Source organism: Podarcis melisellensis, assembly GCF_964234715.1.
Source record: "Podarcis melisellensis genome assembly, chromosome: 13".
Taxonomy (NCBI): Eukaryota; Metazoa; Chordata; class Lepidosauria; order Squamata; family Lacertidae; genus Podarcis; species Podarcis melisellensis.
The window spans coordinates 53,671,270-53,687,079 of record NC_138545.1 but is presented as its reverse complement, the minus strand read 5'-3'; the positions used below and the strand labels follow the sequence as shown (position 1 = coordinate 53,687,079).

Here is a 15,810-nt window from a genome sequence, read left to right as displayed (position 1 = left end):
AGTCCCACTAAGTTCAGCAGGACTTACTTCCTGCTGAGTATATGTAGGATTTGAGCCTCTAGTCTCTGTGGATTCCCTTCTGTGTCACCTCCACCATGAGCTCCCCAGGAGACCCAGGGCAAGCGGCTGCTCTCTCAGCTTCCAGCCTCTACCTGCAAGATTTACTTATATTTAAGATTTATACCTTGCTTTTCAGTATTAGCACCCACAAGGCGACTCACAATAGTCAGTAAGAACAATAGGATTCGGTTCAATACAATTTTTAAAACAGCAAAATATTTTTTGTAAAAGAACCCAACAGAACCAGCACATTAAAAATATCAGCTAAAAATAATTAAAAGAATCTCAAATATTTATTCAGGACATTTGTTGGCTATCCAAAGTCCTCTTAACAGTTCAAACATTATACAGTATCCAAACATTCTATAGTTCAAATTTTAAAGCATTAATTTAAACATCAAACGCAATCGTTCAGTGTTCTCTCTTGTTAAATCTAGAGGTGGCAATGCTGATTTATCTTACAGACTTGTTGTAAGGATTATCAAGATAATATATATGCTGTGGTTTGAGTACCGCAAAAGCTCCATGAAAGTGTTAAGTATTAGTACAAAATAGGAGCAGAAGGGCTCCTCTGGGTGACTGGTATCTGCTGTGAAACTTAAAGTATGTAAAAAGGTGAAATGGGGAGAGTTTGTCAGGAAACCCCCATCCTATTTCATGCTGAAAGTTCTCAAAAAAAGAGTTTCCATCTCAGTAATTGAAATCAATGGAGCAAATTAACTACAACCAGGAAGTAAGGAAACTTATTTCTGAATATGATGGAACTGGTAGTCATGACTAACTTGAGCTTAGATTGAGGCCTCCTGTAGTGTGTGATCAATAGGCTTGCATTATGGAACCAACCTTCAACTCTGGTTATGCTAACAGTCTCCTATGTTATGACTGTGGACTCGTCATAGGTTGAAGGAAAAATTGCAAAGACAGGAATAAGTTGTTCATTGTCTCTGGCAATAACAGGCAAAGGATCTCCCAAAAATCCTGCCTCCGAGTTTTGTATGAAAAGGTGCTTAAAGAAACATTACAAACTAAAGGCACAGAGGTGAATTGTAGCACCTATTTTGTGTTAAGTCTTTATTGAGCAGCAAAAGAATGTATTTGGGCCTCAGACTTTTTGATGGCGTTTTAATACTTCAACCCAATATTTGCTTCTTGTTTTGCAATTGCATACCTAGCCCCAGTTAATATTCTGTGCATGCCTCTTAGAAATTAAATGGAGAATGGCTATTTCTCCCCATCTTTCCACTTTAAAAGTCATTTGCTACAAAATGTTAGTATGATTACATATCTATAAAATTGCCATGCAGGAGTGAACTTATCAGGGTATAACAACATAGATGAAGTTAAGGCATGAAATATGAAATATCATGCTCTGGCATCCAAGAGAAGAGGTGCCCACATGGATTACTTTGAATGAGCTTCACTTTTAGAAAAGAAAGGCTTTGCTGGGAGACATACTGGGGGGAGAACGAAGCCCCGTTATGTGACAAGAGCAGCTCAAGCAGAGTTCAGAGACGTCAACACTGCAATAGGTCTTTTGCCTTCACAAGTCTTGTAAGTGGACATTTCATGAGCTGCTTCTTGAACTTTCCTAGAATGAATCAGGTAGACCAGGGTTCAACAGGACGTGGACTTCCCCTTCCCACCCATGGTATTTTAAAACAAAAAACCATGCTGCTTTCTCATTGCACAAAAAATAGTTTCTCATTTGAGCTATGGAAAGAGACCAGACATGCAATACTATTATTAATAATATACATTGTATTTACACACCACTTATCTGTCAAAATGGCTTTTACGTGGTTTGCAGGTATAGAACCGATTACAAAGAATATAGCCACACATAATTAAAACACACAGTGAAACAATTTTATCATACATTAAAATAAACACCAACAATTAAAGCGTAGAATAAACAAGCCTATCAAAACAACAGGACAATTGCAAGTTGAAACAGCAGTTACAATGGTTTAAATAGGAGGCTCAAGTCAGGAGACTGGGGGATCCTTGTCAAAAGAGGCATGTGTTCAGGAGCTGATGGACTGCCAAGCGGGATGAACCATGAAGCAAAATAAGCCCCTCTCGAGGGCATCAAGGGAAGGGGCACTACAGAAATTTTCCATTGCTGGATTTACCATGGACCATGCGGTGCAGCTGAACCATCTTCCACAAAAAAGGCTCTGACAATAAATGGGAAAACAATAAAAATACAATAACAATACAACAACAAAGTACAGTGGTACCTCGGGTTACATACGCTTCAGGTTACAGATTCCCCTAACCCAGAAATAGTGCTTCAGGTTAAGAACTTAGCCTTAGGATGAGAACAGAAATCGGGCTCCAGCGGCATGGCAGCAGCAGGAGGCCCCATTAGCTAAAGTGGTGCTTCAGGTTAAGAACAGTTTCAGGTTAAGAACGGACCTCCAGAACGAATTAAGTACTTAACCCGAGGTACCACTGTAATAATATAAATTAATGATATGTTTATGTTTTGAATTAGATATATAGGGGGCACCGAAATCTTTTAAGTGCTGAGTACCAGTACTAAGGGGGCCTCCAATGTTTCCGCAAGGAGTACCTTTTGCAACACTGGTGTAACATAGAGACTGTCCTGGAGAGAACGGATTCTCTGCTATTATGGGGGTGGGGATGTAGGTAGAGCATCTTCCTACTTGTGGCAGCATTCCAAATTGCCCATGATAGGAATCTCTTTGTGCATTGCTCAAGACACAATGCTTGTTGGGTGTCAGGGCCCCAAAGTGCAACTGACACAGGCTGAGTCCAATCTAAGTCATGAGAGGCACAAGCCGCGCCCGTTACCCGTCCCCTTAGTCTTCAGAACTTGGCTGCTGTGACTGCCAGCCTGGAGGCTAACATGAGGGCACATTCTATTTTGAAGGATCTGGAACCTTGAGGTCCTTCATATGCTGCATCAAATGGGGGCCTGAACTGAACATAGATCTTTCTCAACTTACTGGGACTATTCCCTTTATCACCAGGAAAAGAAAGTCCTCCGGTAAGCGATGTCCCGGATGATTCTGATGAGCCCATGCCTGTGCCAGAAGATCTTTCCACCAGCACAGGAGGACAGCAGAATTCTCGCAGCGAGAGAGTTTTGGGTAAGAGCATTGCTATGCGTGGCTTGCTGCTTCCATGCACGAGGTGCTTCTCGATTCACTTGGAGGACTGAGAATGCCATAGTACTTCTGAGACAGGTGTTTTTGTTTTGTTGCTTTTCTGTCTCGAAGGTAACAGGCCCCTTTAACCTAAAAGGTTATAGCCAATAATCTAGCTTTACAATACGAGGTTCCATCAAAGACTGTTCCCATGTTCGTTCTGCATGGAAATGGTTTTATGACAGAAAAGTGAAAGCATGAAGAATAGGGTTATGGGAGAAGGGGGTAGAAGAACACGCAGAAAACTTTCCTGCCTCTCTATTAGATTTCCAGTGTTAACCTGGATTATGCTTTGTAAATTTAATAGCTCTTGATTTGAAATAGATAGCAAGCATCTGGAATAACTGCAATACCATTATCCCAGCCTCAGTTGTCTGCAAATAATTTCCAGTAATCAAAATCATTGGTTTTCAGCTGATTGATGGCTTGCAATTCACACTTGGTCACACCCTGACCTGAAGTGGATTGCAGCAGTGGGACTGCCCCAAGTTTCTTGTCTGCTCTTTACATTTTAAAAGACTGGGAAATGAAGAGAGAGATGGGGAGAAAAGCAGAGAGGAGGGATGTGGGGGAACGTAAATATGGGGAGGAAACAAGATGGTGGAAAATTAAAAGTGTGACCCATGTGTTAGAGATTGGTCTTGAAGGTGGGTCCTGGCTCTGAAAAGACCACTCATCTAAATCCACACTTTAGCTTGCTTTCTGGTGCAATGTAATAAACAAAAATATTATCCTGATCAAGGAGATCTTCTATATAACCAAATGTTTGATTGCCAAGTGATTTGTGAGGTTTCTCCAGTTGTTTGGATTTAAAAATAAACAAATACAGGATGTGATCCAGGTAAAGTACATCCAAAAACATGTAGACCCCACTGGTTTTCATAGGAAAGGGTTAAGGATCCAATAATAGTAATTAAACTGTATATGTGGCAGCTGAAAAAAGTTGTCTATTCCCTAGGAATCCACCGGATACATGCGTGATTGCCACCTTCCTTTGCTGGATTTAGTTGATGAGTGTCTCATCCAGTAAGGCAGAACGACAGAGTAAATTTGTCAGAGGCTGCAACTCATCCTAGTTGTTGTATTTAAAAAATGCTCCTCCCCCAGGAAGAATAGCAGGTTTAACTAATTTGTCCTCTTTCATTCTCGATCCCTGGGCTGGTTCCTCATCCATTGATTGCCCAACATTTGATGACTCACTGCTGGATTTGCAAACAAACTCCATTGAAAAGCAGGTTGCGTTTGAGGTGCCCTGAAAGTGCTGCCTGGGGTCCTTGTCAGCTTGGTCACACATGCAAGTTGCTGTTCAGCACCGCAGTTATGAAGTCACAACATGCATGAATGTGTGAATCAGCCCAGCCATGGAATCTGATCTCTTGGGATCCAGAAATGTTCTCTGAGGCAAGGCTTCTAAAATGTGGTCACACACTTGCTTCCTTAGTATGGCATCAGGGCTGCAGGGGAAGAAGTGGTCCCTTCCCATTCTGCGCTTCTCTCGATTCAGTGATAAGCTGCAAGACAGATTAGGCAAGCTCTTCTTATCGTGGTAGCCGCAGCACAGCATGAGGAAACATTCTTACATGGCAGATGGATGAAGCACCACTTTTTCTTTTATCAAAGATCTATAGCTTCTTTCCCTCTTTATTATCAGTGAAGCTGGCAGAGCTAGCTGAGTGATTAGAGGGAAGGCAAAAAAGAAAAGAAAATGTAATTTAGAGCTAACACTCTGATCAATGGGGCTGTAGCAGGTGGGGCCGTGCTGTTCCCCCAGCTTCCAAACACTGTGCATCACGGTGGGGAGCAGGGGAGCAAGGCAGGGGGGTGCTCTTCAGGTGCCCATCTGGCAGCAGAGCTGGAGCCCCTGTCACCCGTCGCGCACTGCGCTGAGCTCCCCACTTCCTTGCCCTTCCTGGTAAGTTCAGTGAGTCTTGGTGTTGAGAAGCAGGAGAGCAGCGCAGCCCCACCAGCTGGGGACATTTTGCCCTGGGACTGGAACAGTCTTGTACTCTCAAGTTTCACACATAAAATTGGCTTCACAAACTGTAAAGATTGTGACTTCACACCCTCAGGTGATGTGAGGTCCTGGACAGTCTGACCATGCAGCTCTGGCTGAATGAGGCAAGTTTGGAGGGTATCATTCATGGGTAGCCAGCAGTTGCTTATTTTGTTTATTACTTTATTATTATACATTTAACCACCATAACTGGAGGGTGTGATTTGGATTTTCTGCCTTGGGTGTTGAAACATGCTGGGCCATCTCTGGGTGTTGATGAGGGAGGTGGGGGGGGCAGCTGAGGGCAGAAAGAGGCAGGTGGGCCTTAGTTTTTTACTTTTGCAGCATGTGTATGAAATAAAAACATGATAGCAATGTTTATTAAATATACGCATGGTTTCATGCATATTTTCTTGCAAAAGTAAACTATGAGCCATGTGACTACAAGAGACTGTGGCAATACTCAGCTTCCAGCCTTGGAGGGGTTTGCCACTGAAAACCACCTGCTGGGAAGCAACTGTGGAGAGGGATGTCGCCTTTATGACCTGCTTTGGGGCTTTCTGGAGGCATTTGGTTGGTCTGTGTGGAAAACGGTGGATTTTATATAATTCTGTTGTGTATGTGGCATCTTTGCCTTAAAAATGGACTAAAAGTCTATTAAATAAGTGGGATGCTGACATGAATAAACTGGTATCATTTGAAGGCCATGCTAAATTTCTCCCTGAGGCCTGTTCAACTGAAGCAAAAAACTGAAGTGGGGGTGGGGGGTTTACACAGAAAATCCTTTGATTGCCACAACATTCTTGGAACCGGAATACTATCACAACCCTGGAATGCCATCCTTGAGAATATTCCTGCTGACAGGGCCAGGCCACCCATGAGGGAAGGTGAGGCGAACGCTTCAGGCAGCAGGATCCACAGGGCAGCAGATCCTGCCTCCAAAGAACACATTGCCCGCTGTCGCTGCCAACCCGTTTGCTCTTGGGAGGCTGGATCTCCCCCCCCCCCTTCAGTGCTGCCGCCACAGTGGCCTCTTGGCCCATCGGAGGCGCTGCTTGTCTCTTCCCACCCTTGTCCACAATGTTGGTCTTTAATCTGCCCCCTTTGCTCCTGATCTTCACTCCCTCCTCCTTCACTGCCAGGGGTGGGGGGCACTGCTTTGTGGTTCACCTCAGGTAACAAAATGCAGTGGGCTGGGCCTGCTTGCTGATGTCTGTGCACTCACTCCACTATGGGCAGCTTGGGAATTATGATTTATAGTAGTTGCTTAAAAAAAAAAAACAATTAAAAAGAAGGGAAATCTGACCAAGACCAGCCAATTTTTACAGTAACCAAGAGTCAAGTGCTTCCATACTTCTTCCATTGAAATAAATGGGATTTAGAAGAAGGCTGGAGTTTTGCTGGATCATGCCCGGATTTCTTAAAAACAAATCTCTTGCCCAGCCCTTCTCCATCCTGGAGCCAGCCAGGATAATGGGGGTGTCTGCTGAGGAGCTCCTGTCTTTTCTAGGAACAATTTCTGTGCTCCTAATGTTTGATTACACTCCCAACTAGGAATGTGGGAATCTACTATGTGGAAGTGCCGTAGGATTTCCACATAGCTAAATAGAACCCTCCTTTTGTTAGAAGCAAATGATCAACTTAATTGCCCAAAACCTGATCCAGCAAGGCAATGTTCACATTCTTGTTTTCATTAGGCTCCCCGTGGTGATCTGGAATATGGATCCAAACCTTTCAGATTAGAGAAATCCTTAAATGCAGAGGCCAGCTTGCAAACGTAGGCAAGAGTATAGGAAGGTGGCTTGGTAGAAAAGGAAGCCAAAAGGCTAAAGGGGAAGTGCTCCACCCCAGATTGAGAAACACAATCCACTCCATGGTGGTGTTCGAGCGGCTGTTTTGACAAAGGTAATAAATATCTAGTGCTCTTTAGTAGCTAGAGTGGCTGTGGAGCTGCTTTCTTACAACTAACCGGTGTGCTTCCAAACACAAGCACACTGGCCATGCTAGTGGGACTGGTGGGAGCCTCAGCTCAGCCACAACTGCAGGGCCAAAATTGCCTGACACCTGGTGTGTTGCTTTGCAAAGTGCAAATTAGGTCAATTTGCCTGCAAATGTGAACTGAATTGCAGTCCTCCCCACCAAGGACTGTGTGGGTCACGTGCTCCACTCCCTTTCTGAATAACAGAATTACCCAGTGATCCTGTGTCCTTACACACATTACAGCAGATGCAAAGCAACAGATGACTTCACTATCTAAATCTCAGGGTTGTGATGCGGGGGGGGGGGGCATGCTGCTGCTGCAAAGCGAGGGGAGGGATAAGAGAAGCAAAGGAACAAAGGATGGACAGGTTCAAATGCTGATATGTACTAAGTCCTTGGTGCATTTGCAGGGTGAAGACTGCGGAGATAAGCTAGCCCTTCACAGAAAACATTTTGAGACGGGGCTCTAAAGTGCTTCCTGGTAGATATAGAATAAGCCGCTGTTTCATGCTTCCATTTTACAGAGCAGTCCTGTACAGTATACATGTCTATTCAGAAGTAGGTCCCATCCAGTTCAGTGGAGCATACAGGGTTGCGGCCTTCATTACGCTGCAAAACAGGTGTATTTTTCAAAAGCAAAATTTATCTCTGCCCTCCCCTCTCCCACTTTCTGGTGCCATCCCTTACATCAGAGTAATCCTGCAGGTGTTGTGATAGTTTTCACTAACCTAGAGGAAAGAGAGAAACTTACTGTGAGTCTTAACGTGTTTCTGGATGAAAAGAATCGAAAGATTCTTTGGCTAAACTGGAGATACTGTGTGTGCCTCATTGCGTGGCTTTTCAATCCGGATAGTGAGCCTGCTGATCTTATCTGCAGTGGGAGGAAGTTGCTTTTATCTGAGAAGCGCATCTCTCCCATTCTGATAAGTCCTGCTTTAGCTGTGGAGTTATATTTATCTCGTGGGATCACTGTCTCACCAGCTGCAGCCGCAGCAGCAGTGGGGCCAAGATGCGCCTGGCAGGATCCTGCGGAAGGAAGATCAGCCTTAGAGTAAGCCTTGGACTTCTTGGGGAGTGAGAGGCGAATGAGCCCATCTCTGAAGGAAGGCTGGGTGACCCCAAATCCAAGCTGTAGCTCTCGCAACATGCCAGCTCAAACAAAGCACTTTCCCCCAGGGCCCATCCCAAGGAAAAGTTGGCGTCGTTGACACCAAATTACAGGTCACTGTTTAGTCCTCCATTTCTAAATTTGGTAGCTAGAAAGTGGGTTCCTTAAAGAGGAACATCAGTTTCCTGCCCCTTTCCCCACAAACCATTGAACTGAGGTGCAGAGGGACAATAGAAAAAAAATAAAGAATTCCCCAAGCATGCAATATCAGGACAGGTATGTCTATGGAAACAAAAACACACGAGGGTTATTTGAGGATGAAGTGGGACAAAGCCAGGTGAAAGGAGCAAAAAAGAGAAGTTTAGTCAAAAGGATGTGATAAATGCTCCCTGTGTTTACCCTTTGCCCCCATGTCTCTGGCCTTTTAGTGAGTTTCTCATTCTATAATCAGTTTTTCTCTCTGGTCTGAGGCATTTATTTATCCCAGCCACTATTTCTGGTTACCACTTTTTTCTGCCCAGCTCTTTGTTGGCAAAAAGCAACTGTGAACCGATGGGAGGACCAGTGAGGTTGCTTGAGGAACCTGACTCCCCTATTTTATTTATTTATCTATTGTATAATGGGAGGCAATGATGGAGCATATTCAGTAGTCATGCTTGGCAGTGCAGCTTCATGTATACAGAAGAAGTAAAGGGGAGTGTAAAAGTACGTAATAGCAGAGCTCTTAAATAGTGCCTCTCAAGCGCTTCTCATATATCGCTAAGCCTTTGAGCAGCCCTGCGATGCTGGCCATTATTAGCGCCACAGCACCTTCGGTCTGCCAACTATGGACTTCCTTCTCTGCCCACATGCCGGTCATGCAGAAATTTAACAGGTGCTTTCTCCACCACTTAGCCCCATATCAGAAAAGCTTCAACTGCTTAATGACATGGTCGGTTCATCCACTCTTCCCCTTTCCCCGTGATTTCTTCTGTTTGAACCATCATGGACATTTGCTCCGATTCAACCATAAACGGGGTTTTCGGGGGGGGGGGAGTGGCGGGAGAAAAGAAAAACCTCTCGGACCCGTGCTGAGAAGTCAAACGGAAGGGTGGGTGAGCCCTGTGTCCGGTTGGTCCCAAAGGCACAAGAGCAGAGCAGCCAGCCATGCGGAGGGGCGGGGGGGGGGGTTAAACTGTCTCGGTATTCATGCCTGGACGGGGGGGGGGGGGGGTTGAGAGACTGTCTGCTTCTGTCCCTAACCTCCACCTGCTGACTGAGTTGCGCAGAGTAGGCCCTAAGTGCATCCTCCACGCCCTCCGCGTTTTACAGCCTGGGCGCATGGGGCTGCACATGTGCTCCCTGCAGAAACCTTGCTTGCCATCTGTGAAGGGAGGAGGGGCTGGGCGGAGCAGCTGCACCTGCAGCCCCCCCCCCCCCGTTTTCCTCATTTCCATCCAGTGTGACCATCCACACAAAGCTCCTGATCATCTCAGTCTGGATAATGAATACTCTTGTTGTGCCAGGCAGGCTGATTCCTCGAAACCGCGGGGGTTCTTTCGCCTACTGGCCCCCACAACAGAAATTAAATTAAGAAATGTTAATTCATGGGGGGGGGGCAGCAGAGATTTTGTTGGCTTTGGAGCCCGTGATGCCTTGAAATGATGGAATAACAATGATAATGAGGTATTATGTGAATCTGCAACACCTTTTCTTAATTTTATCTCTAGGTTGCTGGTAGATCCTATTGAAATTGGTATCCTGTCATGGGCTTTATATTAATGCTAAATGGATTTTTTTAATATACTTCCACCAAAATTGCTTGAGCAAAATAAAATAAAAAAGTGTTTTGTTGTTTGCGCTTTATAACTAAACCCAGGGAGACTTCGTACACTTATTGATCACTGCCTTAAGCGTTTTTCATATACACTTTAACCTTTGACAGTAAAAGCCATTTAATTAATTAATTCAGCTTGTAGGCTGCGCTACTATTGAAGAAATACTCAAAACAAATAAATATTTTACCTCAGTTCCAGTTACGCTACACTCAAGCAAGCAAGCAACAATTAAGTACAAAGTGCAATCATATTCTCAAAGCAGCAAGTAAAACAAAGGCATCAAATTTAAAAAGTACCTGTTTTGAAGAAGCCCGCCTTATGGCGATGGAGGGGTGCCAACCTGAATAAAATATTCAGGGGGTGGCGCTGCATAACTGATCACAAAACACTCACAATATTTCAGTGGCAATGGCCATCAACTTTGGGAGAGTCCAGCCCCTCAAATATTTCACTGGTGGAGGGGCAAAGAGACCTCGGCCCCTAGGAGTCGGCTCCTATGTGGCAAAGCGCCATTTCAGAGGAGACCAGCTGATCCCCAGGTGTAGTTGTGGGCAAGGAGAAGGGCCTTTTCCTTGCCAGCCAAGCCTCAGGGCCCAATGAAGGAGGGCAAAACTCCTCTGAGCTTACAGCCGCTGCTATCCATGTGGAAGACTGGGTCCGGAAACATCCCCCCCCCCCCAGCGCCAAACTTCAAGAGGAACACTTTCTTATCCAAAACTGGTTGAGTTTTTACTGACATGCTCTCTATAGATACTTTCCACACTGATCTCTTTAAACCTCCATACAGGAGTCCTTTTTATATCAAATATGGGGTTCTTTTTTGTATTATAATGCCATACGCTTCGTATATAATAGAAGTTGAGTCTGACACACCTACAAGCCTTGAGCTCTCTTCCTAGTCTTCACTTTATTCTTTTTGGCATCTGCTTAAAACATTTATGTTTAGGCAAACCTATCCAGGCATATAGAAGTTCCATATTTTATTTCTTTTTGGCTGATGTTGATTTTAATAATCTTTTAAAATAGTTTTAATGCCTTTTTTACTGTTTTCTGTTGGTAATGTTAACATTTTATATTGTTTTTTTTTACATTCAAGCAGTATACACATTTGGTAAATAAAAAATTAATAATATTAATATGGAGGTAAGGGAGGGGATAGGCGGCAGCAGAACAGGCTGATCATCTGCCTCCAGGACCAACGAAGTCACACCAAATTGCTGAGCTGAGTAGAACATTTCCAAGCATGTTTAACTAGATATAAGTCCCACTGAAGGTACTCCACAGTAGGAGTGCTTAGAACTGCGGCCTTAATTGTTTTAACTATATTTTATCCCACCTTTCTTTCAAAGATCTTGAGGCAGCTCCATGGTCTTTTGTTCTCACAACAACCCTGTAAAGTAGGTTAGGCAGAGAGAGAGAGGGAGCCAGGAAACTGTGCCTGAGCTGGGATCTGGACCCAGATTTTATGGAGCAAGTCCATCACTCCAACCACTACACCACACTGCAATAAAAAACAATTAGCAGCACTGCTCAGGAATGTATCTCATCCTCCTAAAATGGATTTCTAAAAATCATAACTGTGGAAAACCCACAATGAATCCTGTGCATCCTCCCACATCTACATGCCTATCCCTGAAATCTATAATTTAGCAGAGGCAGGAAATGTAAGCCAGCAAGCAGGTGGATTATGGGGCTACAGTGGTTTCCACTGAGTTCTACACAGCAGACAAGCTGGAAGGTGTGCAGAGGAGGGCGACAAAGATGATCCAGGGTCTGGAAATCAAGCCTGATGAGGAAAGGTTGAGGGAGCTGGGTATGTTCAGCCTGAAAAAGAGGAGGCTGAAAGGAGACAGATATGATAGCCAACTTCAGACATCTAAAGTGCTGTCAACATGGAGGATGGACCTGAACCAATGGCTTCAAGTTTACAAGAAAGGAGATTCCAATGAAACGTCAGGAAGCATTTTCTGACAGTAAGAGACAGTGCAAGGTTGTGGACTCTCCTTCCTTGGAGGTTTTTAAGCAGAGGTTGGATGGCCATCTGTCATGGAAGCTTCATTTGAGATTGCAGGGGGTTGGACTGCATGACCCTCAGGGTCCCTTCCAATTCTACAATTCTATGACTCTATGAAAAGGGACATAGTTGGAGGGCATTAAAACCTGCCTTCTGCTTCAAGCAGTACTGCCAGAAATTCCCAAAGTATATATGCCCCCCTCCTGCTCAGCATATTGAATAGCTTTTTATGTGTCTTTCATATACAGCTTGCCTCTAAAAGCTCATAGGTGGCCCTTAATATAAGATGTTTCACTGGCTGGCTGAGTGCAATTGTTGTTTAACAAAGTGAATTTTTAAAGAAATAAACAGAATAATCTCCTGCTTCAAAAAATAATTGTGTGTGTTAAACATAAGTGGCTCTTTAACTAAGGTGACTTTCTCGATTCTGTAGAAGGTCACGGGTCATCTTGTCCCCAGCCAGCAGAGTCAAGACCACCGTGTGCCCCAAAGCAGAGAGCAGGTGCACCAGCAAGAGGTCCCTGCAGAACAAACAACTTCAGATGATGTAGGCCTTGAACTCCTAAGAAAAACCCAACTCTTCCTGTGTTGACTGGTGTTGCCTATGTGAAATTCATTCTTCCTCCTCTTTTTTACCGTCACAGTGCTTAGATTCTCAGATACTTGCGCATTTCCTGAGAACAGAGTGATCCACACATTTGGGGTTGTGGCTTTGCTTGGGTTGTGTTTTTCATGTTGAGGCACTGGATGGGGGAGATTACGAGATAGGGGTGAGGAGAGCTCTCGCTAGTAGCACATTTATGCAGCTGCTGCTGCTGCACCAGGTATGCAGGGAGTCTCTGTGCGTATGTACTTGATGGCATGCGTAGCGCAAGAAAAAGGTGTCCTCTTGCTCTGCCTCATTTTTCTGGAGCATCACATTCCAGTAAATGGAGACTTGTACTGGGTCAGTGATTTTCGGATTTCCTTCTCTCAGGGAACCCTTTGTGTTAGTGATGTTCCTCTTGCTCCCTGCAAGTACAGAAATGGAGCCAACCTGGTTGCCAAATAGCATTTACCTCTCCTTGGGGCCAGTTTACACATGCATGCTCATCATTTTGCACATCATCAAGCAGAATGTGTGACTCCACCACCACCGATTCATTATTTCAGACCGACCATTCATGTACTTTATAATGGAGACAGTTCACGCATTCAGTGGTCACCATGCTGAGTAATTGTGATAGGGGATGTGCGAAGGGACCCAAACACATGTTGGTTTTGAGTTGGGTCAGGAGACACCTGCTCTAATGACTTGGATAGGAGGCAGATCCTGTGTTCAGATCACCTGGGGTGCATATATTATAAAAGCAGGGAGCGTCTGCTTGAGGCTCCATTCATGTTTCCTTAGTTGGCCAGCAGCTTCCTCACCGCTCCCAGCTGCAGCCTCCAAAATAACCCGTGCTTTCTTCCTCTGGGTGACTTGACAGTACTTTAGACATCTGTTACTGAGGGACTTTCAGAAGTGCCTGACTGATGTTCCCTTTTTAACATTTTTTACATAGCCAGCACTAAGGAATGCATTAAAAACGAAGACCTGCCCCAAATTAAGGTATAAAATCAACTATGGCTCCATCGAGCCTTGTATTCCTTGCTCTGAGCAGGAAGCACTTCTGCAAGGTCTTTCCCCCCAGCCCTGATCCAGAGCTGACTTCATGATTTTGAGAGAATGCTCAGCAAGAATCTACAACCCTTAGTCTTGCCACATGGAAGTTTCTTCCTGAACAAACAGGATGCTGAATGTCACAATCTCTTTGGAAAGACCTTCTCTGCTATCTGGCCCATCAGGGATGGCCACTTCATCTCCTCCTCTGCGTGTTTTGCAACCAGCACAGCAACATGTTGAGGGGTTGCTCACAGGCTACATTTTGCAAATGACTTGGCTGGGACACAGCTTGATTGGTCAGAACAGCAGGAACAACTTTGCTGATTAGGTGTGTCCTTCCAGAAACATGAGTTTTGTGGTGCCTTTCTGTTAATTTGGGAGAAACAGGCAGTAGGAGCAGCAACAGGTGAAAGGATCCTATTGCCTTATCTGAATGGACAGTTTAGAGTGGACATGGAGAGAGCAGAATCCCACCCCCTGCTTTTCCTCTTCTTTCTTGTTCCTCAGCTGCTGTTGTCAATTCAATACAGTATTTAAGGGTGTTCCAGACAGGAACGTCTTGCATTTGGTGGGGGTGGGGGTGTCATATTTGTGGCGGTGTTTTGGTCGGTGTCCTCTATCACCGCACCCCCTAATTCTATTTTCTCCTCACCTGAACACAACCAATCATTTTGTCTCTGGCAGCCCAAACTATGCAGGTGCGCCTATATCCACCTCCGGATTTCAACAACCTGGTTCTGAGTTCTTGCTGTTGAGTCACTTCTTTTGGGAGCGGGGAGCGTCGGCGGCGGAGCCGTTGATAGCAGTCGAGAAGTTTAAAAAATGATATAGAGGTCTCATGGAAAAATGGGTTTTTTTCAGTGTGAAAGTGTTCTGCCTCCCACCCTTTTTATTCCTGGGTTTGCTTGAGGCACATGAAGGGGGGGACCATTGATCCTGAGGAAGGGGACAGTTGCATTCCTTGCAGCTGCCTCTTCATGTTGTCCTGCCATGTGAGCGGCAGATTGTGTGGCATTTCTGGTTTGTGCTGGAAACTCTGAGGTGTTGCCTTGACTAGAGCTGCCATTTCCGTTCCTGCAAATGAGGAGGAGAATTATGGCACTTCTAGGATCGGCTGCTTTGGAATCGGATAAGGGGGAATGCCACCGCTTCCGCTTGGGTGAAATTGAGAAGTGTGGAGATGAAATGGACAGTCTTGGGGGGCGCCTCTGAAATTGAGAAGTGCACATAGTGGCAGCACCCTGACATTGCCAGAGTCCCTTCCCAAGAAGCCACTTGCTTCTTTGTCAGGGAGGCTGGATCCGTGCAAGGAGGGAACGGCCAGCTGCAGCCCCAGCAGCTCACTTGCAAGCCAGAACACTCCACCCCATTTCCCCCTTCTCCTTTTGCGCTGCTGGTCAGGACTCAAGGGCTTGGCTGCCCACTCCATCCCCAGCCCCGTCTTGCTGCAAAGCAGGGAGAGGAATGGGCTTGATCCTGCAGGAGAGCAAAAACTCGCCTCAGCAGAAGTGACAGCTATAATTAGATCTGTGCTTCTCATGCACACTTCCGGGGGGGGAGGGGGAATGAAAAGGTGTGGTGTGCACAAGTCCAAAAATATCCCCCACCCGGAAAAAGGGGAAAAATAAAAAGCCCCCGACCTCTTGCAAGGCATGAAAACTAAGGTATGGTAATAACAAAGCTCTTGCAATGGTTGCTCTTGTGCACTTGCAGTGAATTTCCCTCTTTCTCTTTTTTATGAAGTGTCAATGCACAGACACAGAAAGGCCTGCCCAGAATGGAAAAAGATTGTGGAGGGCGGAGGAGAAGTGCTTGTCGGGAGGGACAAAAATCACACTGGGGGTGTTTTCCAGCAAGCTTGGCCCACTTTTGGGGGTGGGCAAGAGGATGAATAGCAATGAATGCGGTGACTGGGGGGAAAGGGAGAGTGTGAACCTTTGTTTGCAAATTGTGCACACAGAAAAATGGATCTGAATGGGTCCATTTGTGAGATACTGCACATTCTTTATTATTATTATTA

At 45.1% G+C, this 15,810-nt stretch overlaps 1 protein-coding gene across 5 annotated transcripts in view; it reads left to right on the top strand.

The window, feature by feature from the left end:
* IKZF1 (IKAROS family zinc finger 1) overlaps positions 1-15,810 on the top strand; it is a 77,243-nt gene that overhangs the window by 26,435 nt on the left and 34,998 nt on the right. For all 5 annotated transcript variants that reach the window (XM_081885845.1, XM_081885846.1, XM_081885848.1 and 2 more), the window contains exon 3: positions 3,057-3,176. In XM_081885845.1, the coding sequence (XP_081741971.1) occupies positions 3,057-3,176 (120 nt within the window). The remainder of the gene's footprint in view (positions 1-3,056; positions 3,177-15,810) is intronic.